This window comes from Onychostoma macrolepis, chromosome 02, assembly GCF_012432095.1.
Source record: "Onychostoma macrolepis isolate SWU-2019 chromosome 02, ASM1243209v1, whole genome shotgun sequence".
NCBI lineage: Eukaryota > Metazoa > Chordata > Actinopteri > Cypriniformes > Cyprinidae > Onychostoma > Onychostoma macrolepis.
The window spans coordinates 29,916,157-29,943,077 of NC_081156.1; the positions used below are offsets into that span (position 1 = coordinate 29,916,157).

The 26,921-nt window shown below is 37.6% G+C and overlaps 1 protein-coding gene and 1 long non-coding RNA gene across 2 annotated transcripts; one reads left to right on the forward strand and one right to left on the reverse strand.

Moving 5' to 3' along the window:
• The first annotated feature begins 434 nt into the window (after positions 1-434).
• acsl3b (acyl-CoA synthetase long chain family member 3b) lies at positions 435-26,921 on the forward strand. The gene is made up of 17 exons (XM_058746071.1): positions 435-702; positions 9,802-10,030; positions 10,141-10,291; positions 12,609-12,809; positions 13,681-13,858; positions 15,569-15,678; positions 15,772-15,910; positions 17,204-17,354; positions 18,834-18,957; positions 19,104-19,175; positions 20,777-20,916; positions 21,038-21,210; positions 22,691-22,765; positions 22,906-23,097; positions 23,488-23,602; positions 23,687-23,844; positions 24,799-26,921. Exons 3-17 carry the CDS (start codon positions 10,142-10,144, stop codon positions 24,954-24,956), a joined length of 2,136 nt encoding a protein of 711 aa, XP_058602054.1. The 5' UTR covers positions 435-702; positions 9,802-10,030; position 10,141; the 3' UTR covers positions 24,957-26,921.
• LOC131521426 (uncharacterized) lies at positions 9,152-10,227 on the reverse strand. The gene is made up of 3 exons (XR_009266288.1): positions 10,094-10,227; positions 9,573-9,618; positions 9,152-9,436 (listed from the first exon to the last, which is right to left on the reverse strand). It is a non-coding gene; the product is annotated as an uncharacterized LOC131521426 (long non-coding RNA).

The window sequence follows — 26,921 nt, forward strand, 5'->3', positions numbered from 1 at the left end:
AGGCACGTCCGGTGAGAAGAAAATGATATATTATTCAGCCATAATATACAAGTTGATTTTAATATAACCTTTTTTTTAGAGCATGCCACGCTGAGATGTCGGGTGACGTGGTGACGCAATGAATAACCGAATCGCTTTTTTGAACCAGTTCTTTGAAATGAACTGCTCGAAAGAATCGATTCGCGAAAATGACTCGAACTTCTCCTCACTAGCTGCCTGCCAGCTGTTCGGGGCGCTGCAGCACTGCTCTCATAGAGCCAACAAAAGAATCAGTGGCACTATCCACTCTTACACATCACCATTTCCCTTTACCGCTAAAATTCACTTCACAAAGTCTCGATGGGCCGCAAAATACAAATACGTAAAATAAATATCAATGCAATTTCGCTAATAAATCAAACAAATCGATAATGACCGCTGGTAACCCGAGCGTGATGTCACGTCAGCCTCCAACACGCGCCACCCGGCGTCAACCAATGGGAGCTCGGAGAAGCCGGCCCCTGCCATGACAACGCTTCCATCACTTCCGGGCTGAGAGCGACGGCCGGCGCGAGTCAGCGATAGCAATAGACATCGACCCAGAAAAATAACACTCATCGCTCTGTATTTGCCGCGTCTAGCTCTTCTATAATACATTTTGGCCATTTTAAATGGGATGCTGCGAGTCTGACTGAATCAGCGGCGGCGGCTTGGAAGAATAAGGTGAGTGTTTATTGTCTGTACGGCTCGTGTGGTGCAACGTTGATTTACATATTTAAGACTCACATGCATAGAGTAAAGCATCGTGCGTGTTATTACTCGGGTGTGAAGAGGGTTTGCACGCTCGTGACACCTCTCAACCGGAGGAATGTAGGATATGGATGGCATCGCATTCTTCTCTTGATACTGATCATCTCTGAGGCCTCTTCTGTTCCCAGCCTGCAATGACACACACATACATACATAAATTATTTTGTGCTTTCAAGCCATGATCATACACCTGCATGCACACTAAACACGTCAGCACACACTAATCACTTTCACACACACACACACACACACACACGATCTCACATCAACAAGCATGTAATTTTACACATTTCACACCCCATCAGTTTAGATTTTCTGTGTGATTTAAAGGCAGACGAGCATATTTTGTCATGAAGAAGATGTTTTGGCTGAACGAGGTCACGGATGAGTGTTCTGGTGGCATGGGACTGCAGTTTATTGTGGGTGATTGGGAAGATAGTGGGTTGACATGCTTTCAGATAATCCTGGTGGATTATGTGCTATCAGTTGAAGGCCAGCACTAAGAATAAGTATCTACAAATGCAGTGTGTTTGACTTGACTTTAACTTGAAGTTGTTTAAATAATGAGAAGGTTTTCTATAATAAGGCTTTAGTGTGCTAGATTTATGCATTTACGTTAATGGGAGCACTGGATTAAAACATACATTTGACATCCATATCATATTTGTCATAAACACCAATCATTGTTATTTCTTCAAGAGTAGCCTCCGTATATTCTTGTAGGTACATCAAGAATCTTTATTTCACTCAGTGTGAACATGTTTAACCGTGTTCTTCTGTGTTTTGACATTCTAATCAAGTCCAGAACGCACTGGTGCTTAATAATGGCTCACAATCCACGATATTGCCACAGTTTAAAGGGATGCTTCAACTAGAAAAGGCTACTATTTAAGATGATTTTCTTTCCATGCGAGTAAACACTGTTTGTCAAACTACCCAAAAACACAATTGAATGCTTCTGAATGATGACAGCATTTTTGGGTGAATCATTCCATTAAAGAAATGGTTCATCCAGAAATATGAATTTTCTGTCATTTACTGACCCTCGTGTTGTTTTGAAATAGTAAGACTCTGGTTAATTAAGATATTTCTAAAAGATCCAAAAAGGATATATGTGACCCTGGACCACAAAACCAGTCTTAAGTCGCTGGGGTATATTTTTAGCAATAGCCAAAAATACATTGTATGGGTCAAAATTATCCATTTTTATTTTATACTAAAAATCATTAGGATATTAAGTAAAGATCATGTTCCGTGAAGATATTTAGTGAATTTCCTACCGTAAATATATCAAAACTTAATTTTTGATCAGTAATATGCATAGCTAAGAACTTTATTTAGAGAAATTTAAAGGTGATTTTCTCAGTTTTTTTTTTTTTGCACCCTCAGATTTCGAAAAATTGACACTTATGACTGGTTTTGTGGTCCAGGGTCACATATAGGCACCGCAAAGCAAATCTATATGAATCGAGCAGTCTTGGGAAGAAATACAGTTGCCTTGTATGATAAACAGATTTAATTTAGGCTTTTATTTACATCTAAATGATGATCGGCACACATACATAGCACACATCGCATCTGATAAAGGCTGGTTTTTATAGATTTGCTTTACAATGCCTTTTATAACATTTCTGGTTATAAACAGAATATCAGAATTGAAAAATTTTGAATATTAATCAAAGTCTTGAGGGTTTGTAGCGACAAGAGGGTTTCGTTTTTGGGTAAACTATCACTTTAACGCTATAAATAGTCAAATGCAAGATGCCCCATCTTTTACAGAGCGATCAGTGTTGTGAGGCATATTTAATGGCATTTGTTTCCAAAATTGATGCACCAAACGTGATTACAAAGATTTTATTCTGGTTTGTAGAGTGCACAGTGATGGTTTATTCTGTGCCGCCACCGGAAACGTGATTTCCACTCTTAAAATGCACCATAGATTTTGACAGAATTCTGTAGTCTATCAAGTGTTCAGCAGTTCTTGAGTGTGAATTGATTTGTTTCTTCCCTATGGGCTGGATTCCTCACGATTGTCCCACAACAGGAGTGTATGATTAATGTCTTCTATTCTCACACCCTGAGCACGAGGTGATGGACCAGCCGAACAGGTCCGATCACGCCCAGCCTCATCTAGTGGTGTATAATAGGGATTATGGGTAATGAATGATGGGCTTCTGATTAGAAATCAGGTGTGTCTGGAAGCCTGTTCCTTCACTTCTGCAAGCTGTCTGTGTTTTTGTGCGGGGGAGTTTGATCACAAGAGGAAAAGGGAAGAGAACACTTTCCAAAATCGTTTTGTTTTCAGTTTAAGCCTTTGTTGTTAGTGGTTACTAACCCAAACCCCTTTACCGGTTCCTCCTCTCTATGTTAAAGATTTGTGACATTTGTACTTTAGTGTACTCAGTTATTCACACACAAACCATGTTGGTTCTTGCCCGTGCAAAACTCAACATCACAATGCTAGGGTGTTGAGAGGTCACCAGGGTGTTGCTATTTGGTTGCTAAGGTGTTCAGAGAGGTTATTTGCACCCTGCTATGCAGTTTCTAGCGTGTTCTGGCTGGTTGAAGGACCGAGAAATATCAATGTAAGTCAGTGAGATCCCCCCCCAATCGTGAATATTAATAGCAAGCATGACTAGTTAGCATTAATGTTACAGATATTAAAACAGGTGTTCTGACTCAGAATTGTGCCCTTGAGCAACAAACACTCTTTCTTTCAGTTCTGTGTTGTGGCAGTGCAGGTGAGTTTGGATCAGGTTGCTCAGATGAGATGATATTTGATACCTGAGTTTGGTTGAAGATCTTCACTACACTGACCGCTTCTCAGATGACCATCTAATAACTAACTCTTGTGCCTCATTCAGATGCACGTGTTACCAATATTGGGCGTTGTTATGAGATATGGATTGAAACCATGAATGTACAGAGGATGATTACACATTTGTTAATCATATTTCAATGGTAGAAGTGGTTTGGCACACCTGGTTATGCCCATCCATCATTTTTGAATTGTAAATGAGGAGTTAAGCTAAATATTTTGATGCATAAAAAGACATTTTAGAATTTCTACACGTGTATAAGGGGTCATTGGTTGGTAAATGTTTACAGTTATTTTTCTTTGGGTTTAGTGTACACAATTCAAATCATTTTTGGGACCTCTGTATTTGTAAAAAGAGGCCATATTGTATGTTTCACCTCTGAATCGGCCATTTTCCACCTGTTTTTTAATTTATTTTTTATTTATATATACAGTGAGGAAAATAAGTATTTGAACACCCTGCTATTTTGCAAGTTCTCCCACCTAGAAATCATGGAGGGGTCTGAAATTGTCATCGTAGGTGCATGTCCACTGTGAGAGACATCTAAAAAAAAAAAATCCAGAAATCACAGGCTTTTTTTAACTATTTATTTGTATGATCAAACGTTTCCTGTAGTTTTTCCCCAGGTTTGCACACACTGCAGGAGGGATTTTGGCCCACTCCTCCACACAGATCTTCTCTAGATCAGTCAGGTTTCTGGCCTGTCGCTGAGAAACACGGAGTTTGAGCTCCCTCCAAAGATTCTCTATTGGGTTTAGGTCTGGAGACTGGCTAGGCCACGCCAGAACCTTGATATGCTTCTTACAGAAACTTCTTACAGCTTCTTGCGTCGGGTCATTGTCATGTTGGAAGACCCAGCCTCGACCCATCTTCAATGCTCTAACTGAGGGAAGGAGGTTGTTCCCCAAAATCTCGCAATACATGGCCCCGGTCATCCTCTCCTTAATACAGTGCAGTCGCCTGTCCCATGTGCAGAAAAACACCCCAAAGCATGATGCTACCACCCCATGCTTCACAGTAGGGATGGTGTTCTTGGGATGGTACTCATCATTCTTCTTCCTCCAAACACATTTAGTGGAATTATGACCAAAAAGTTCTATTTTGGTCTCATCTGACCACATGACTTTCTCCCATGACTCCTCTGGATCATCCAAATGGTCATTGGCAAACTTAAATCGGGCCTGGATATGTGCTGGTTTAAGCAGGGGAACCTTCCGTGCCATGCATGATTTCAAACCATGACGTCTTAGTGTATTACCAACAGTTACCTTGGAAACGGTGGTCCCAGCTCTTTTCAGGTCATTGACCAGCTCCTCCCGTGTAGTTCTGGGCTGATTTCTCACCTTTCTTAGGATCATTGAGACCCCATGAGGTGAGATCTTGCATGGAGCCCCAGTCCGAGGGAGATTGACAGTCATGTTTAGCTTCTTCCATTTTCTAATGATTGCTCCAACAGTGGACCTTTTTCACCAAGCTGCTTGGCAATTTCCCGTAGCCCTTTCCAGCCTTGTGGAGGTGTACAATTTTGTCTCTAGTGTCTTTGGACAGCTCTTTGGTCTTGGCCATGTTAGTAGTTGGATTCTTACTGATTGTATGGGGTGGACAGGTGTCTTTATGCAGCTAACGACCTCAAACAGGTGCATCTAATTTAGGATAATAAATGGAGTGGAGGTGGACATTTTAAAGGCAGACTAACAGGTCTTTGAGGGTCAGAATTCTAGCTGATAGACAGGTGTTCAAATACTTATTTGCAGCTGTATCATACAAATAAATAGTTAAAAAATCATACATTGTGTTTTCTGGATTTTTTTCTCTCACAGTGGACATGCACCTACAATGACAATTTCAGACCCCTCCATGATTTCTAAGTGGGAGAACTTGCAAAATAGCAGGGTGTTTAAATACTTATTTTCCTCACTGTATATATATAGTTACGCTGTCTACACCAGATGTGTCTGGTGCTGCAAGTCACAACCTGACAAAATGAAATCCCTCCCAGTATAGTAAGCAGTTACAACTAGACAGCTAGAGGCTTTACGTTAATAGACACCCGTTTGCTATTTTTAAAGTTCAGGACGCTTTCTTCAATCACTTCCTTTCCATCTGGTAAGGATTTTGTTTACAAATATTGTTTTTGTGAATTGATAGATATGTTTTTTCCCCTGTATATGTAACTATTGACTGACAAGTCATAGTGAGGATGTTATGTTTACATTTTCTGGCCTAACAACTGAAATCATAATTTTGTAATTTCAGAACACGACTGTTCAAAAGGTCAGTAAAATGTTTTTAAAGAAATTAATAGTTTTGTTTTTAGCAAGGACACATTAAATTGATCAAAAGTGACCATAAAGAACACATTTGTAATGTTACTAAACAATCCTTTTTTTTTTTTTTTTAAATCAATAACTAAATACTGTTCTTCAAACTTTGTTCATCAATGAATTCTAAAAAAAATTAAATAATAATAATAATAAAACATTTTCAGGCACCAAATCAGCCTATTAAAATGATTTCTGAAAGATTATGTGACACTGACGCCTAGAGTGATGATGCTGAAAATTTAGCTAAGTTGCATCACAGGAGTAAATTACATTTTAAAATATAAGTTTTAGAGTTTTAAATTGTAATAATATTTAACAATATTACTGTTTTCTTATGGTATTTTTGATTAAATAAATGCAACATTGGTGAACAACTTTTAAAGACATTTTAAAAATATCTTCAACTTTTGAACAGGAGTGTATAATAAATTCATTTTGAAACTAATTTATTTCTGTTGAATATTAAGTTGAACAATTTAGAATTGACTAACCTCATTCTGCATATTTCACACTGTTGTCAATCAGAATATTTGTTGATAAGTGAATAGGCCTTTACATAATGGTCAGACTTCTCATATGTTAATGTGCTAATGGTTATGACACAACTGATTTCTGAACGACCTAGTTTTTGCAGCTTAGTGTCTATAAATGGTCTTTGTGGACTAGAGAGAGAGTTGTGAAATGTGGAGATATATACACGTATCTCCAGTCTGTGACATTCCTTTGGATGGAAAAGGTTTTAACGTCTATGTGCTACTGGTCTCCAGGCGAGTATGTCTGGGATTTCATAGGAGTCAGGGAATGTGCTATCTGTTATTGCTGCTCCATACTCAACCATCTCACATGGCTTGAGGGCAATGACTTTACCATATGATGTTTATCACAGCAACATTCTGCTTGCAATCCACTATCCACAAGTAGTTTAAGAAGTCTGTTTTGAAGAGTTCATGTTACAATATTGGAATTTCAGTAAGGGTCTTACAGAGACCCAAAAATAATTTACTCATGACTTTTCTTCTGTAGAACATAAAAAGATAATTTAAGAAACATCTCAGTGTTTTTTGTTTTTTTTTGTCCGTACAATGGAAGTCAGTGGGCTCCAATGTAGGTTCCCAACATTCTTCAAAGTATCTTTTGTGTACATTTTTTAAATAAGCCTCTGAGTGCATGTTCTGTAAATTCTTTAAAATGTTTGTGTAATCATTTCAGAGTCTCATTTGTTATCATTAAATTGTATCACATACAGTCATGGCCAAAAATATCGGCACCCTTGGTAAATATGATCAAAGAAGGCTGTGAAAATTAATCTGCATTGTTAATCCTTTTGATCTTTTATTTTAAAAATTCACAAAAATCTAACCTTTCATTGGATAATAAGAATTTAAAATGGGAGGAAATATCATTATGAAATAAATGTTTTTCTCAAATACACGTTGGACACAATTATTGGCACCCCTAGAAATTCTTATGAGTAAAATATCTCTGAAGTATATTCCCATTCATATTCACAATTTTGAGCACTTCAGGGTGATTATGAACATGAAATTATCCAGCCATGGCTTCCTGTTTCACAGAAATATAAATAGGAGGGAAAACAAAGCCCAAACTCCCTTAATCATCCATCACAATGAGAAAAACCAAAGAAAATATTTCTGATGTGCAGATAATTGAGCTTCACAAATGAGTGAAGTGGCTTTAAGAAAAGAGCTAGAGCAGTGAAAATTCCCAATATCCACCATCAGGACAATAATTAAGAATTTCCAGTCAATATAAAATGTTACGAAACTGCCTGGAAGACGCGTGTCTATATCGTCCTAATGCACGGTGAGAAGGAGAGTTTGAGTGGCTAAAGACTCTCCAAGGACCACAGCTGGAGAATTGCAGAAAATAGTTGAGTCTCGAGGTCAGAAAACCTTAAAAAAAAATTGTCATACAGCACCTACATCACCACATGTTGTTTCGAAGGGTTTCAACTTTCAAGAAAAATTCTCCTAGCTCATCCAAAAACAAACTCCAGCATATTCAGTTATCAGACACGACTGGAACTTCAAATGGGACTGGCTTCTATGGTCAGATGTAATTAAAAACTGAGCTTTTTAGCAGCACACACTCGAGATGGGTTTGGTGAATACAGGGATAAAAAGTACCCCATGTGTACAATGAAATATACTGTTGTATTTTTGATGTTGTGGGCCTATATTTCTGCTGGAGGTCCTGGACATCTTGTTTAGACACATGGCATCATGGATTCTATCAAATACCAACAGATAAAAAAATCAATAAGTGACTGACTCTGTTAGAAATCTTACAATGACCAATGTTTGGCTCTTCCAACTGTACAATAATCCAAACACAAACCTCAAAAACAACACAAAAATGGGTCACTGAGCACAAAACCAAGCTTCTGCTGGCCATTCCAGTCCTCTGACCTGAACCCTATAGAAAATGAGTGAACTGAAGAGAAGCAGCACCAACATGGAGCTGGGAATCTAAAGGGTCTGGAGTGATTCTGGATGAAGGAATGGTCTCTGATCTCTTGTCAGGTGTTCTCTAAGCTCATCAGGCATTATAGAAGAAATTTTAGAGCTGTTAAACTGGCAAATGGAGGTTTCAAAAAGTATTGAATAAAAGGGTGCCATTAATTGTGGCCAATGTGTATTAGAGAAAAACATTTATTTCATAATGATATTTCCCCCCATTTTAAATTCTTATTATCCAATGAAAGGTTAGACTTTTGTGAATTTTTCAAATAAAAGATCAAAAGGATTAACAATGCAGATTAATTTTCACAGCCTTCTTTGATCATATTTACCAAGGGTGCCGATATTTTTTGCCATGACTGTATTATATATTGGCATTTTATAGGCCACCCTGCTCTCTAGATGTGCATATAGTGACCACAACTCCTGACTGCCTCCGAACCTCTGTTGTGATGGAGTCCACAAATGAAGCTCCAAGGAGAGAACACATTTCTGCTGGGTAGATGATATTTGAGAACATCTCTATCCTGGGTTGTCTTTTTGACCTTGCTCTGAAGTATCAAACCCAAAAAAAGAAGTCTGCAGCTTGTATTTTTCCCAGCAAGAAAATGGCAAAGCGGCTGTTTCCTTCATTGTTTTCTGTTGTACAAGAGTGTTGTGTTTATCTCTGGTTGTAAAACATGCATCTTCACGGAGGGCTTTAGGTGTTTTTTGCGCTTGGAAATTATTGACCTGATTTCGAATAATTTAAGATTTCTGCTTATTCTATCATATAGGCCGCTGGTTTATCAGGTCGATCTTTATTTTGGGATTTCCAAAATTGGCCAAATATCTCAGTTTGTATTTCATGTATATTGTTCACCCTCCATGTCTTCCCCTCAGCACACACATGCATTCATAAACACATCCTCCTCTCAAACAGAACACTGTTTTAGTGTGAGCTTCATCCTTCCAGAGCGACAAAGTCTGTCTTGTTTGTCGTCTGAGCTCATGGCGTTCACTGTCTGCCAGCCGCACAATGATCCTGTTGGAGACATGACATTGTGTTTAACACGCATGCTTATACGAGTAGCCTAAGTTTGAGTCCAGATAGCATCAGTTCCTGCATTATTTCAACAACAACAAATTACTGGTAAAAAAAAAAAAACCCACTACATTACCCATGATTCTGCAAAGGAATCACTAATGAGGCCACCAATGAGGGAACTGAAAAGAGAAAATCACACCAAAAGAACTCTTTAGCACCTGCTCACTCTCATGATGCACTGTGAATGGCGTAATATAGCCAGTCTTCCTATGTTTTGAATCTACCTATATATATACTTATGGGAAAAATACTTTAAAAAAAGCATGACATTGACAAAACACCCTTGTTATATTTCTCCACAGGGAAAGCTCATCCTTATTGCCAGGAGACTTTGCACCCTGTCAGAGTGGGAAAAGGAAATGGAACAGGAAGTTGCCCACTTAGCCAGCAGGTTTGACAGTAGGCAGTAGACAGGCCAACAAGTACCATCTATAACTTAAAGCACTTCAAGAACGCAGAAGAACTCAGTAAGACCTTCAGAAGAAGAGGAATACTATCGCATACTTGGAGGAAAGTAAAGAACAAAACAAAGTGAGTGAAGGACAAAAATCACAGCTAAAGTGTGTGTGGTGTTGAAGGCAGTAAATCACTAACTTTTTATCTTTTTGTCTTCTCATCGTCTGATCTCTCGTTCCTCTCAGGATGAAGTTGAAGGAGGACATGTCTCCTCTCCTGCTGCAGGTCTTTCGATCCGTTGTCTGGGTTTATTCCGTCATCACTTTCCTGCCCTGGTACCTGCTCTCTGGAGCCAGTGGGAGCCAGGCCCGTGCTAAACGAGTCAAAGCGCGCTCAGTGAGTACAACAATGGAATTAATTCAATAGATTCATTCAAAAACTGGGCATGACGTCTCTTATCCTTTGCAAGACTGCATTTATTGGATCAAAAATAAAGAAATATTGAATATTATTACAATTTAAATAGTGCTGTCAAATGATTAATTGCGATTAATTGCATCAGAAATAAAAAAAAATTATAATTGTTTACATAATATAGGTGTGTGTACTGTGTATATTTATGCATGTATATCTAAGAAAAATGTGTTATGTTTATAAATTAAATATAGTTTATATAGGCCCAATTAGCCATTTTCTCTCCCTGGTGTCATGTGACTCGTTAGTGTTACAAGGTCTCAGGTGTGAATGGGGAGCAGGTGTGTTAAATTTGGTGTTATCGCTCTCACTCTCTCATACTGGTCACTGGAAGTTCAACATGGCACCTCATGGCAAAGAACTCTCTTAGGATCTGAAAAAAAAGAATTGTTGCTCTACATAAAGATGGCATAGGCTATAAGAAGATTGCCAAGACCCTGAAACTGAGCTGTAGCACGGTGGCCAAGACCATACAGAGGTTTAATAGGACAGGTTCCACTCAGAACAGTCCTCGCCATGGTCGACCAAAGAAGTTGAGTGCACGTGCTGAGCGTCATATCCAGAGGTTGTGTTTGAGAAATAGACGTATGAGTGCTGCTAGCATTGCTGCAGAGGTTGAAGGGGTGGGGGGTCAGCCTATCAGTGCTCAAACCATATGCCGCACACTGCATCAAATTGGTCTGCATGGCTGTCGTCCCAGAAGGAAGCGTCTTCTAAAGATGATGCACAAGAAAGCCCGCAAACAGTTTGCTGAAGACAAGCAGACTAAGGACATGAATTACTGGAATCACGTCCTGTGGTCTGATGAGACCAAGATAAACTTATTTGGTTCAGATGGTGTCAAGCGTGTGTGGCGGCAACCAGGTGAGGAGTACAAAGACAAGTGTGTCTTGCCTACAGTCAAGCATGGTGGTGGGAGTGTCATGGTATGGGGCTGCTTGAGTGCTGCTGGCACTGGGGAGCTATAGTTCATTGAGGGAACCATGAATGCCAACATGATCCCCTCCCTTCGGAGACTGGGCCGCAGAGCAGTATTCCAACATGATAACGACCCCAAACACACCTCCAAGATGACCACTGCCTTGCTATAGATGCTGAGGGTAAAGGTGATGGACTGGCCAAGCATGTCTCCAGGCCTAAACCCTATTGAGCATCTGTGGGGCATCCTCAAACGGAAGGTGGAGGAGCGCAAGGTCTCTAACATCCACCAGCTCCGTGATGTCGGAAGAGGACTTCAGTGGCAACCTGTGAAGCTCTGGTGAACTCCATGCCCAAGAGGGTTAAAGCAGTGCTGGAAAATAATGGTGGCCACACAAAATATTGACACTTTGGGCCCAATTTGGACATTTTCACTTAGGGGTGTACACTCACTACTTTACATTATACCAAAGTGTCATTTCTTCAGTGTTGTCACATGAAAAGATATAATAAAATATTTACAAAAATGTGAGGGGTGTACTCACTTCTGTGAGATACTGTGTATATATATATATATATACACACACATACATACATGCATACATAATAAATATACACAGTACGCATATATTATGTAACATAAACTTTTATTTTGGATGTGATTAATCGTTTGACAGCACTACATTTAAGTAACTGTTTTCTATTGTAATATGCTTTAAAAGTGTAATTAATTCCTTTGATGCATCTTCATCATCATTAATCCAGTCTACAGTGTCATACGATCCTTCAGAAATCATTCTAATATGCCGATTTGCTGCTCAAGAAACATTTATTATTATTTTCAATGCTGAAACCAGCTGTGCTGTTTAATGGTTTTTGTGGAAATCATGATACATTTTTTCAGGAATCTTTAAAAAAATACAAAATTCAAAAGAACACTTTGCTTAATGTACTAAATGTTTTGTAGCATGAATGTCCTTACTGGAACAATTTAATGCACCATTGCTAAATATAGAAGTAATAATTTAATTGGAAAAAAAATCTTACTGAGCCCAAACTTTTGAATAGTAGTGTACTTCAACACATAATACATGCAAAAGATAATAATTCAACTGAGATTATCTCAGTTTATCTAAGATTAACGGAGGGATTTGAGTCACTTTCATTACTGATCAACGTCACTTAATGAAATTGCTGGTTACAAATATGATGAATCAGGCCACAAATGGGCTTGCATTTTCTTGCAATTTTGTTCCCCTGTGCTTGTCGTACATGTCCAAATCTTTCCCCGTGACCTCATTCTGATCTCCTGTCCTGTCAGGTAAGCGGGAATCCGGCAGGGCCATACCGGGCCGTGAGCAACCAGCAGAAGCTGGTGTCCCAGCTACATGAGGGTGTGGATACTTTGGATAAAGTGTTTGAATACGCTGTAGTACATTTCCCTCAAAGAGACTGCCTCGGCACGAGGGAGGTGCTGAGCGAGGAGGATGAGATACAGCCTAACGGCAAGATCTTCAAGAAGGTGAGACACACACATCGACTCTCAAGGGCTTTGGAACTTTGTTCACACTGCAGGTGATTCTGTTAATTGAATCCAGTCTACAAATCTAATCAGCATATTCAAATTGCGGTATATCCACATTAGTTGCAATATTATGATGTAACCATCAGCACAATGTCAAGAGACTTCCTTCTTAAATGACAAAATGGCAAACTGTCAGTGTGGAAACAGAGGATGGAAAATTAAACAATTTGCATTTGCTCATGTATGTCATGGCATCTTTGATGAGGCGCATAAGACAAATACATTTTTGAATTTCAAAATATATATATAAAAAAAAAAATGTCCTAAATGCATTTTATTTTTAAATGTTTTGCTCATTTATTCCTGTGATGCAAAGCTGAATTTTCAGCATCATTACACCAGCCTTCAGTGTGACATGATCCTTCAGAAACCACTCTCATTTTTAACCAATTTAATGCATTCTTAATGAATAAAAGTATGAATTAATTTATTTATTTTTTATTACCCCAAACCTCTGAAAAGTAATGTATGCCTAAAAACAGATGTAGGCTTTTGTGTGTACGAAGACCCTTTTAAACCCACAGAAGAGGTTTTAAAAATTTCTAAACACATACTTACACAATATTCAAGTATTTGTAGAGTCTTTCTACGGTTAAGGGACCGGATCCCAAGAGAACTTGCTCACAACTTCTCTTGAACTCCAGAGGAAGAAGTTCAGTGGCCGTCTCTCTCTGTAAACTGTTTTTATCTCTGGCCTGTTGTTGTCCAGAACTGTTTACATGAAACTGAAAAGAAGTCACATGCTGCTGTCAAAGCCACTGGGAATTTTAATACAATGCAACTCTGACTCCTCTGTCTTTCTCTCTAGGTGATTTTGGGCGATTATAACTGGTTGTCGTATGAAGACACTTTCCATCTGTCTCAGAGGTTTGGTAGTGGGCTGGCTGCACTGGGTCAGAAGCCTCTTTGTAACATCGCCGTTTTCTGTGAGACTCGTGCAGAATGGATCATAGCGGCGCAGGCTTGCTTCATGTACAACTTCCCCTGTGAGCAATTAAATCACACACACACACAGAGTATTGTCTGCTGCGTTATGCTGACTAGGAGAGAATAGCAGGCCAAAAATAGCAGCACTGCTGTAGTACTAGATGAAAGACAACATCACACTGAAATCAGAATTGTTTTTCACCTTTCAAGCACACACACATGCATGCTGCAGGAAATTTGATTCACAAAGTCTTTGGTTTCATCACAATTCACATGTTAGCTATACTATACATACTATGGGCTGGATTTACTATCAGCTTGCGCCAGCGCAAACCCTCATTTGGCGTTAAACTACTGTCAGCATTTACTAATGACGCGCAGTGAAGAATTAGCACTGAAAAGGCGTGGACAGTTATTGAATATGCATTTGTAAGTTTCCCTTTCGATCTGTAAATTTATGGGAGGAGAGTATTTAAATGAATCACGCAATGCAATTTACTAAAATTTGCACTTGTCAATTCACTGGTATTTGCGGTATTATCTAACGGCCAAAAAAAGCATGTCTTAAAGCAGGCGGTAATTTGCGCTGCTCTCGGTAGATTGCGCTGGTCATGGGAATGAGATGTTGCGTCTGTGTTCTTTAATGTGCACCTTGTAAGTAAATCACTGCAGAATTTTCCCCTCCCATCAGCGCTTTTATGGAATTGCACTCTAACGCTAATTCGCCCTGTTTAGTAAATCTGGCTCTATGAGAATGCAAGATTTGACTTAGTGCAAAGGTATCTGGATAGTTTTTTTTTTTTTTTTTTTGTCCATCTGTGTATGCTTTTTTAGAGTAGTTTTTAGAGGGTCAACAGTAATGTTACTGTTACTGAAAATAAAACGATTATTACTGTTATTATCAAATACTTGGCCTTTTATTTTACAGTACAATTTTATCGAAATTGTAGTATATTAATTATTATTATAATTAATATATTATTTTATTATATATAAATTCATAAATTAAGATAATAAAATAAAAAATATTATTTATAATAAATTATTATAATTGTATAGTCATATTAAATGAATACTCTTACTATACATGTTCAGACTATTATTATTATTAAATACCCTTTATTAAACAGTACAGTTTTAATGAAATAGCAATATATATATATATTGATGTTCTTTAATTGAAACAATAATCATAATTTATTATTATCATATATAATGTTATTATATGAATAATTCATTATTGTTATTAAATACTCAACTTGTTATTTTACAGAACAGTTTGTTTAGGTTTTAGTATAGTAACAAAATAAAATAATAATGTACTATTATTATATATTGAATAAATGTTCTCTTACATATACAGATTTTATTATTAAGTCCTATTAATAAATGTATAATGATATTATTAAAATACAAATTTTATTTTACAGTACTATTTAATTGAAATTGTAAGTTTTTATTTAAATAATTACAAATATTGCTATTAAATATTTAGCTTTTATTTTATAGTACTATAAATCTGTAATGATCTAATTTTTAACATGTAAATAATAGGATAAAAATATGCTTATTATTATTATTGTTATTTATTATATGAATACTCTCTTACTGCATATTGAAACTTAACCTTCATTAGTAAAGTATAAGTTGTGGCAGAAGTATGAAATGATTTGTGTGTAGTCTCTGGCTCTTTCTCGCTCTCACTCTTTTATATTTAAAGGCACGGTTCTAACTCAAAATGGAAATGCTTTTCTTTCTCTTGGTCTCAGTGGTGACTCTGTACTCTACACTGGGAGGAGCAGCTATAGCTCATGGTCTAAATGAGACTGAGATCACGCACATCATCACCAGCAAAGACCTGCTGCAGAGCCGCCTCAAGGTGAAAACACGGCACAGGCCATATATCAGACACACAACACACCAGCTATCAAGAGCTGCTGTCACTCATGCTCTCAATCACACTCTCTCTCAGGCCATTCTGATGGATGTTCCCAGACTGAAGCACATTATAGTGGTTGATAAGAAGCGCACCAGCTGGCCTGATCTCCCCAGAGGCATCATGGTCCACAACATGGCTGTTGTGCAGGAACTAGGGTCCAAGCCTGAAAATAGTAAGTCTCAAGTAGCAACTACTTTATTTGAAATGTTTAAATGCATACTATTATATTTGCATGATGCATATGGTTTCACATACTACTTTTAGTATATAGTATATACTAAACAGTCCAACCATAGCCTTGGGTTCCCAAGAACAGTAGGCTCTTGCTTGCTGACGAACATCTTTTGTTGTGTACTAACACAAAAAGGACAGAAAGAGCTGTAAACATAGATTGTTGAAGGAAGAAAGACAGCAGGATCTTCCTGTCAGATGAAAAGAAGACTTGTGAGGGCATTTTGAGAGCCCACGCGCTCAGCCTTTGTGTCAGATAAGAGCAAGTGTTTAGAAAAGCCCTGTGGAGATAAGACAGGGCGATGTTATCATTATTAGAACAGGTTTTCTCTGATCAAAAAGACTGAGATAAAAGGTTTAGACATTTCACTGGAGCATTAGACCTTTGTTTCTTTATGTGTTGCCTGTCTAACGCTCACACATATGAACCGGAACAGGATCCTAGGTGCATCTGATTTCAAATGAAACGGTCATGTTTATGTCTCATTCTCCCGGAAGACTTCACCCTTTACAGTGAGAGTATTGGAGGTGTAGGAATCAAAAATAATAGTAATTCTCATTTTAACATCATCTTTCCAGCTGTCCAAGCCGCATACAATGTGGTTATCACAGATGATGCACATGAGCATCAATTATACCTAACTTCAAATTTTGCCTTACAAAAAAAAAAAAAAAAGAATATATATAAGAATGATTTCTGAAGGATCATGTGACGTGACAAAAAAAACATTTGCTTGCATTTATATAAAAGACTTTAAATGTTCAAATAGAAAACAGTTACTTTAAATTGTAATATTTCACAATATTTTGATCAAATAAATGCAGCCTTGGTGAACATATTTATTTAAATAAATGTGTATTTGACTCAAATATCAATTTACTAAAAGTATGTCAATTATTCATTTATATTTATTTATTTTAATCAATGTTTTAAACAAAAAGTTTGTAACTTTTAAGCTTTTAAAATTTGACACAGATGAAAGATTTCAAATCAGAGCACATTTACGGGTGCCAGTGGTTTCATTTACATTAGCTTGGGCAGATTTATGACTTTTGTTTTGGACTGAGAGGGTTCGTGCAGTACAAAAAATCTTGGCTGCAGGTTTCCATTAAAAAAAGTTTGTTTTTCCTCCTTCAGAGTAGTTATTTTAGAGCACTTCAGTCTGGAATGCCAAAACAACATGGCCGCCTGCCTCTAATGAAGCGATGTGAATGTGTGTTTCTCGGTGTGCAGTAATGGTGTCCCGCAGGCAGCCTGTCCCGTCTGATATCGCAGTGATCATGTACACCAGCGGTTCTACAGGCATTCCTAAAGGAGTCATGATCTCCCATAGCAACATCATCGCTGGCATCACCGGCATGGCTGAACGCATTCCTAACCTGAAGTGAGTTTCTCTGACACACGCTCCTGTCTCACTAGCTGTTTCCATCACCCTGTTTTTTTGCGCAGTTTGAAGCATAGCATCAGAATCGAGTGATGGAAACACCAAATTTCAGGAAAAAAAAAGCGAAAAAGGTTTAAGCAAATAATGGGAGATGGAAATGCATTTTGCGAATAAATTCCTCCATGCGCATCAAAAAAGTAATGACTTTGCGATATGGGATGGCATTACCTGACTAACCAGCGGGCCTATCTTGATGCACAGCATCTGAAATGTTATGATCATTCTTAAATGCCTGAGCAAAGTCGGTCTTCAAAGTATTTCTGTATCACAAACTGCAGGCATCCACCTCCGAAAGCAGTGACAGCATTTATTGTGTTTTGTCTGCTCGCCCTGAGGCACACGTCATTTATTAAAGGCTATATGAAAATTATTTTATTCAGTAGCTTCACCTGCTTTTCTTAGTGATATTTAGTGCCAGTTTATCATGAAGTGACAACTTTGCTCTCTTTGACTCGTTGGATTCGCACATGTTTTATGCGATATTCCAATTTTGCATATAAGTTAAATTCGCAACCTTGGATGGAAACCTGGCTACTGACTGCATTCATCTGTCTCTCTAACACTATCCGTTTCTGTTTTTTTATTTTCCAGCAAGTTTCTGTCTGTCCATGGATTTTTAGTTGTTAAATAGCTAATCTCCATTAATCCCCATTGCTTTATTGGCAGTACTTCATTTATGTCTGAATAATAAACTAGCATGTCCTACTAATAAAGGTTTTAAAGCAGAAAGCTGGTCACGGCAATATGATTAATTGATAATCAAAAAATAAGTTACCTAGGAAGCAAACCAGTTTGTTTTTTGAAAGAAATGACAAAAATATTATGTAGTTTTCAACGTTGATAATAAGAAGTTTCTTGAGCACCAGATCAGTATATCAGAATGATTTCTCAAGGATCATGTGACACTGAACATTGGAGTACTGATGCTGAAAATTCAGCTTTGCATCACAGGAATAAATTACGTTTTACAATATATTAATAAAAACAAAAACAAAACAGTTATTTTAAATTGTAATAATATCTCAGAATATTATTGTTTTTACTGTTTAAATAAATGCAGCATTGGTAACATAAACAAAATCAACATTGCCAAAGTTTTGAATGCTACTGTTCATTTAAATCTTTAAAATCTCATGAAATGTTGAACCACATTTATTCATACTGGAATTTATTACTGAAAACTTCATGTAAGTTTTCTTAATGACTTATAAAAGTAAGTTATGACTTGTTTATTGTTCCAAAAGGTGACACTTGACTTTGCAGTTAGAAACACTTTTTTTTTTTTTTTGAAGCTATGCTTGTGCTATCCTCGACATTTAATGTTTTCTTTGTCTGTGTGACCTGCCAAATCATCTGAAAAGTTTGTTTAGTTGTTGGTAAAGGATTTTCTGTTAACGCTCTTTCTGTTTATTGTGGCAGTGAGAATGACACCTACATTGGCTACCTGCCACTTGCTCATGTCCTGGAGCTCAGCGCTGAGCTGGTGTGTGTGTCACATGGCTGCCGGATTGGATATTCGTCACCTCAGACTCTTGCTGACCAGGTACAAATGCACACATGAGTCATGCTGTTGTGCCATCATTGCCATGTCAAGCTCTTTTACAATCTCAGAATACTTCAGATTACACATCCCTGCATCTTGAGGAAACATGCTTGCTTTTTTTTAAATATTTTGTCCTTTCCCCACAGTCATCTAAAATCAAAAAGGGCAGTAAAGGAGACACCAGTGTGCTCAGACCAACACTGATGGCAGCCGTACCTGTAAGAAACCTCAAGTTCACACAAACACACAGCTGTTGCGTTTGATATGCAGTCATGGCCAAAAATATCGGCACCCTTGGTAAATATGATCAGAGAAGGCTGTGAAAATTAATCTGCATTGTTAATCCTTTCGATCTTTTATTTTAAAAAATTCTCAAAAATCTAGCCTTTCATTGGATAATAAGAATTTAAAATGGGGAGGAAATATCATTATGAAATAAATGTTTTTCTCTAATACACATTGGCCACAATTAACGGCACCCTTTTATTCAATACTTTTTGAAACCTCCATTTGCCAAAATAACAGCTCTAAATTTTCTCCTATAATGCCTGATGAGCTTAGAGAACACCTGACAAGAGATCAGAGACCATTCCTTCATCCAGAATCACTCCAGATCCTTTAGATTCCCAGCTCCATGTCGGTGCTGCTTCTCTTCAGTTCACTCATTTTCTACAGGGTTCAGGTCAGAGGACTGGAATGGCCAGCAGAAGCTTGGTTTTGTGCTCAGTGACCCATTTTTGTGTTGTTTTTGAGGTTTGTGTTTGGATTATTGTATGGTTGGAAGATCTAAACATGGCCCATTATAACATTATAAGAGTCAGTCACTTATTGATTTTTTTATCTGTTGGTATTTGATAGAATCCATGATGCCATGTGTCTAAACAAGATGTCCAGGACCTCCAGCAGAAATATAGGCCCACAACATCAAAAATACAGCAGTATATTTCATTGTACACATGGGGTACTTTTTATCCCTGTGTTCACCAAACCCATCTTGAGTTTTTGCTGCTAAAAAGCTCAGTTTTTAGTTACATCTGACCATAGAAGCCAGTCCCATTTGAAGTTCCAGTCGTGTCTGATAACTGAATATGCTGGAGTTTGTTTTTGGTTGAGCTTTTTTTTTAAGGTTTTCTGACCCCGAGACTCAACTATTTTCTGCAATTCTCCAGCTGTGGTCCTTGGAGAGTCTTTAGCCACTCAAACTCTCCTCCTCACCGTGCATTAGGACGATATAGACACACGTCTTCTTCCAGGCAGTTTCTTAACATTTTACGTTGATTGGAAATTCTTAATTATTGCCCTGATGATGGAAATGGGAATTTTCACTGCTCTAGCTCTTTTCTTAAAGCCACTTCACTAATTTGTGAAGCTCAATTATCCTTTACTGCACATCAGAAATATATTCTTTGGTTTTTCTCATTGTGATTAACGTTCAAGGGGATTTGGGATTTGTTTTCCCTCCTATTTATATTTCTGTGAAACAGGAAGCCATGGCTGGATAATTTCATGTTCATAATCACCCTGAAGTGGTCAAAATTGTGAATATGAATGGAAATATACTTCAGAGATATTTTACTCATAAGAATTTCTAGGGGTGCCAATAATTGTTCAACGTGTATTTGAGAAAAAAATGTATTTCATAATGATATTTCCCCCCATTTTAAATTCTTAATATCCTATGAAAGGTTAGATTTTTGTGAATTGTTTAAATAAAAGATCAAAAGGATTAACAATGCAGATTAATTTTACCAAGGGTGCCGATATTTTTGGCCATGACTGTAGATGTGAAGTATTTCTCTCTCATTATGTCTGTGTTTAGGAGATTATGGACCGTATCTATAAGAATGTGATGACTAAAGTTGAAGAGATGAGCAGTGTGCAGAAAACTCTCTTTGTTCTGGCATACAACTACAAGATGGAGCAGATCTCCAAAGGATACAGCACGCCACTCTGTGACAGGTGTAATGAATGCTGCTTATAATATTATCAAAATGATTTCATCTAAAACTCACTGGGTTTGTTTAGAAGCAGTTCTGTTTTCTGTTATAATTCGAATGTCTAATTGCATCTTGTTCTGCAGGCTTGTGTTCAGGAAGGTTCGCTCGTTGCTGGGTGGTAACATGCGTGTGCTGTTGTCTGGTGGAGCTCCTTTATCTGCAGTTACTCAGCGTTTTATGAACATCTGCTTCTGCTGTCCTGTGGGACAGGGCTACGGCCTCACCGAGACCTGCGGAGCCGGGACCATCAGCGAGTGTAAGCATGAGATTCACTGAGCCAGGCCCAGGCAGTTAGGAGTGAATCTAGGATCAACGGATTTATTATAAAATAAAACTAAAATCAAATGATTCTGTCTATCCTTGGATTTTTAGTTGTTAAATAGCTAATCTCCATTAATCTCCATTGCTTTATTAGCAGTGCTTCATTTTGTGTCTGAATAATAAATTAGCATGTCCAGGTTAATTTATCCATGACCCTGACTTAATGGTAATGTACACCAGTGTTTAAAGGTGTTTTTGTTTTGTTTAGTTTTTGGAACAAAATGAAAAAATATTAAGTACCACAATCATTTTCAACAAGAATGATTTCTGAAGGATCATATGACACTGAAGACTGCTGTAATGGCTGCTGAAAATTAAGGTTTGCAGTAATTGAAATAAGGCTGAAAAAATTAGGAATGAATGAAAAACTAACTAAAATAATTTACTAAAACTGAAATAAAAAAAATAAATAAATAGAAATATTTAAAATCTAATTAAGACAAAACAGCATAAGTTACTAAAACTTAAACTAAAATGAAAATATAAAAATAAAAGACAATTCAAGATATTAATAAAAACTATAATAGTAAACAAATATAATAACACTGGACTCATGACAGGAATAATGGGACTAAAAGAATCAAAGTCTTAACCAGTAATGTGCAGGAAAGTCAGTTGTGTGAGTTCTAGAATCAAAAGGTGAGTCAGCACTTCAAATTAACGGTGTGTATTCTAGTATTAAAATAATTAGATAAAATTAAAAGCTGGTTACAGTGTTGTCATGGACGTGGAAAACCTGATATTAGGACACATCATAGACATTATTACATGCATGTCTTTATCATGTTCTGCTCTGAAATATTTCATTGGCTATAAATTGCTTTTTGAGTGCAGTCTTTTTAAAATAATTTTTACAATCCTTATCCAGAAATCACAAACGACTAGGAAAAGTAATGGGAATTTATGGGTCAGCAGGTATGGGAATCTTGGGATTAATATATTTTAAATCAGTGGCAGTAATAGTCGTGGCCTAATGGTTAGAGAGTCGGACTCGTAATCCAAAGGTTGCAAGTTCGGGTCTCGGGCCGGCAGGAATTGTAGGTGGGGGGAGTGAATGTACAGCGGTGAGACTGAGGTGCCCTTGAGCAAGGCACCGAACCCCCAACTGCTCCCTGGGCGCCACAACATAAATGGGTGCCCACTGCTCCGGGTGTGTGTTCACGGTGTGTGTGTTCACTGCTGTGTGTGTGCACTTTGGATGGGTTAAATGCAAATTCTGAGTATGGGTCACCATACTTGGCTGTATGTCACGTCACTTTCACTAATAATAGTAAAGGGAGGGGAAAATACAGTTAGAATTTAAAGAAAATTATAGAAAACAAAACCTTCAAATCCAGTGGCATTATCCAGTGGCTTCTGAATATATGAATGTGTTAGATTGCATAAGTGTGCTAATGCTGTGCCTATTTGTCTAGTGTCTGATTACAGCACTGGACGTGTTGGAGCTCCTCTGGTGTGTTCAGAGATCATGCTGAAGGACTGGGAGGAAGGCGAGTTTGGCTTTTTAACTGTCATCACTTATGAATATGTTCATTGGCTGCTATTGGTTTTTCTTAATCATAATTAAAGTATGATGAGAATTTAAATATTATTAAAAAAAATAATATTTTTCTCTTTTTTTTGGCCATAGGTGGTTATTTCAGCACCGATAAACCAAACCCACGAGGAGAGATTCTGATTGGTGGTCCCAATGTCACCATAGGTTACTATAAAAACGAGCAGAAGAACCGAGAGGACTTCTTTGTGGATGCGAACGGCCAACGCTGGTTCTGCACTGGAGACATTGGGGAATTTCACCATGATGGCTGCCTCAAGATTATCGGTGTGGAGAGACGCACATACACACAAACTTTAACAAAATATCTGAGCTCATTAAAGGGATAGTTCACCCAAAAATGACAATCCTGTCATCATTTACTCCCCCTCCACTTGTTCCAAACCTGTACGAGTTTCTTTCTTATGTTGAACACAAAAGAAGATATTTTGAAGAATGTCTGTAACTAAAAAATTGATGGTAGCCATTGACTTCCATAGTACTTTTGGCTCATAGTCAATGGCTACCGTCGGTTATTATATACAGGTTTGGAACTATTTGATGGTGAGTAAATGATGGCAAAATTTTCATTTTTGGGTGAACTATCCCTTTAAGTGTTATCATAGTCATTTCTATGTAGGTTCCTCTAACTGGTTGTGGCATGTCTGTGTACTGTAGATCGTAAGAAGGACCTGGTGAAGTTGCAAGCTGGTGAATATGTGTCTTTGGGCAAAGTGGAGGCTGTGCTCAAAAACTGCCCACTCATTGACAACATCTGCGCTTATGCCAACAGGTGAGTGCACATAAGCAATATGCATTCATAAATGTGTATAGTGTTTTAGCTGAGATGTATAAATCTTTCCTTCTCTTTACACAGTGATGAGTCTTATGTGATTGGGTTTGTGGTGCCCAATCAGAAGCAGTTAACCGCCCTTGCTGAGCAGAAGAGCATTAGAGGATCATGGGAAGAGCTCTGCAACCATGCAGAGATGGAGAAAGAGGTTCTACGTATCATCACGGATGCGGCTGTAACAGGTCTGTCAACAGAGGACAAACACTTGTCTCCATTTTTTTTTTTTTTTATGAGCCGTAATTTGAATTGAATTGGCTACTGCTTATATGGATGCTGAATTGGATTGATGGGAAGATTTTTGAATTGCAATGCCATTGCCAAACATGTTTACTGTATCATGGTTTTTCATCTTTTTACTTAGTAAAAAGTAACCATGCTGTAGGTTAACTTGCCATCTGAAAATCTGACAATACGTCGATTTTTATAATAGATTTTATAATATACATCTTAAAATAACCATATTTTTTAAATAAATTAATACTTTAATTTGGTAAGAATGCACTGAATTGATCAAAGGTGACAGCTAATTTTTATTTCTTTTTTTTTTTTAAATAAATCCTGTTATTTTGGACTTCCTATTCATCAAAAATCCTGAAAAATGTATCAAGGTTTCCACAAAGAATATTATGTAAAACAACTGTATATTATTTAAGTATAAATATTTCCTGAGCAGTAAATCAGCATAGAATGATTTCTGAAGGATCATGTGACTCTGAAGACTGCTGAAAATTCAGCTTTGCATCACAGGAATAAATCCACTTTAAAATATATCACAACAGAAAACAGTTATTTTAACTTTTAATAATATTTCACCATACTACTGTATTTTTAATCAAATAAATGCAGTCTTTGTGAGCATGAGAGACTTCCTCTCAATACTGTTCTCTTTCTCAGGTATTGTTGGGAAGTCTAATTCATTTTTATGAATTGGCGTGTTGCTTGTTTAGGCAGTTCATTTCACCGACCCAATTCCATTAAAAATTAATTCACTTAAAATGTCACGCAAAAAAACAATTTTTACCTAATTGTTTTAAGCGTCTTGCTGTGTGTATATATATATATATATATATATGTATATAGCTTAGCAAGCTACAGTTTCCAACACCATGTTAAATAAAATCTGTTCTGTTTCACAGGTAAACTGGAGCGATTTGAGATCCCAAAGAAAATCCGTCTGAGCGCAGAACCCTGGACGCCCGAGACGGGCCTGGTTACCGACGCCTTCAAACTCAAGCGCAAGGAACTAAAAACGCACTATCAGGACGATATCGAGAGGATGTACGGCGGCAAGTGAATGAAGCCAGGCAGTGTGATGTGATAGGGAGGGAGGGAGGGAGGGTTTAGGACACACCATATACCACAATGCCTATATACAAAAAAAAACAACCCACAGTCCTCTGCCTTCCTGCTCCCTGTGATGCTCTGCGATCAAAACAGGAACACACTTGAATTTGCATTCAGTGACAGTTTGACGAGAGGGAACGGAGCGACAGCAAACGCACCTGCTACAGCAGGTACTAAATAATGCACTTTTCTCAGATGATGACTTTTGAAAGACACACGACACAACATACAGACTGTGAGCATTTTTGACCCCACCCAGTCCTTTTGCTTCTCTCTCATTGGCTCTTATTGATAGACATCCCCCCTCACCCCACCCTCACATTGTTCTGCAGGCAGATGTGCTTGATGATTCCACCCTACTGCGAAGCGGTCACACTGAATTCTCATCAAGAGTCTATGCAGGGAAACGTTTTGTAATTTGGCTGTATTTTTTTGTTGCTTATTTCCTTTTTAACTTTTTTTTTCAAAGACTTGTTTTGGTCTGAAACAGCTGCAAGATTTGGATATGTATGGAATGCTTCTCTAACTGTATCTGTTACAATGTTACTTTTTCTGGAACTTTGGTGTGTTTACTTGACATTTTGTTACTTTGAACTTTGGCTTCTGTTGTTTACCTGTATCCAAAGGCTGTTACTGTTGCCCTGTGTGAAATGAACGATGTGTTTCTGGTGCTAGTGCACACTGAGGACTGTGTACCTAGAAAGAAACCAGAAAGACCAACCTTACAATCCAGACCAGGAGAGACCAGTATTAAACCAGATATCTGTTCTAATGTAACAAAAGCAGTTGTAATTACAGAGAGCAGTCTTTAGCCAGAGACATGCTCTAATACTACAAAAAGCTTGTACTGATGCAGCAGAGAGGTTTTTTAGTCAGGGCAACTTTAACAATAATCCAATTTCAGAGACATGCTCCAAATTTTGTGCATTTCTATGTCAGTAAGTTGGCGTCTGGTCTGCATCTGAAAGATTCTCCCACGTTCCATTACTCACGTCTACAGGGTTTGCCTAAGAATCACATGGGATGTATGACTCCATATTTACAGCGTATATTTCTTTGAACTGTTTTTTTGTTTTTTTGTCTGAATTTGTAAAGCCTTTAAACTTATTCCTTTCTAAATATGTCATGTGATCATATGATGTCAGCCGTTGTGTTGCATGGATGTTTTGCAAGGGAACCAAGTGTTGGCGGGGAGTAGTTCGGGTACATTTGTTTCTTAAATGGCCATTTTTTATTATATTGTGATATTGTCATTGTAGGAAATGATTAGTGACTTCAACAAAGAGGAAAAGTATGAATTTGAATGTGCAATAGACATCAAATGATATGCACAGTCTAGCCCCAAGAGCATGAATGTCTCCAGCCTCTTCGATGTAACGGAAGAGACACATTTATTCTGCTTCTGACTGTGCAGATCACTTACATCATTCGACAACTAATGCATTATGACTCACATTTGACTTTGCATGATTCAGGAGATGTAAACCAAACAAATAAGCATTGAATAAGAACATATTGTATTGCGGACATTGATAAATGTGGCATTTGCAAAAATGGGGCAAATGTTTCTTAATCTGTACATTTATTCATTATTTATGTGAAAAATGTTGATTTTCAGCACTTAACATTTTCAGGACGAAAAGTTAAGAGCATTTGTTTTTTTATGTTTTCTTGATTTCTTTACACAGTTTTGATTCATCTTTGGTTGTAGAAACACTCCAGCTTTGCCGTCAGAACATCATGCTCTTTACCGAAGTACTTTGTTTTTGTTTTATTATAATTTTTGTTTGTCCTAAAAGGAACTGAAGACGAATGGTGTTCCTAAACTAGACGTGTCTGCCTTTCCTGTGCTCGATGGAGGATGTTGATTGCCTTTTTTACACAGTGGAAATTAAAAGTGGTTTATAGGAATTTA

Excerpts from the sequence above, each read along its gene's own strand:
- acsl3b (XM_058746071.1), top strand. The coding sequence starts at position 10,142 with ATGAAGTTGAAGGAGGACATGTCTCCTCTCCTGCTGCAGGTCTTTCGA. Across the intron at positions 12,810-13,680 it reads ACGGCAAGATCTTCAAGAAG|GTGATTTTGGGCGATTATAA; the intron begins GTGAGACACACA and ends CTTTCTCTCTAG. Across the intron at positions 13,859-15,568 it reads CTTCATGTACAACTTCCCCT|TGGTGACTCTGTACTCTACA; the intron begins GTGAGCAATTAA and ends TCTTGGTCTCAG.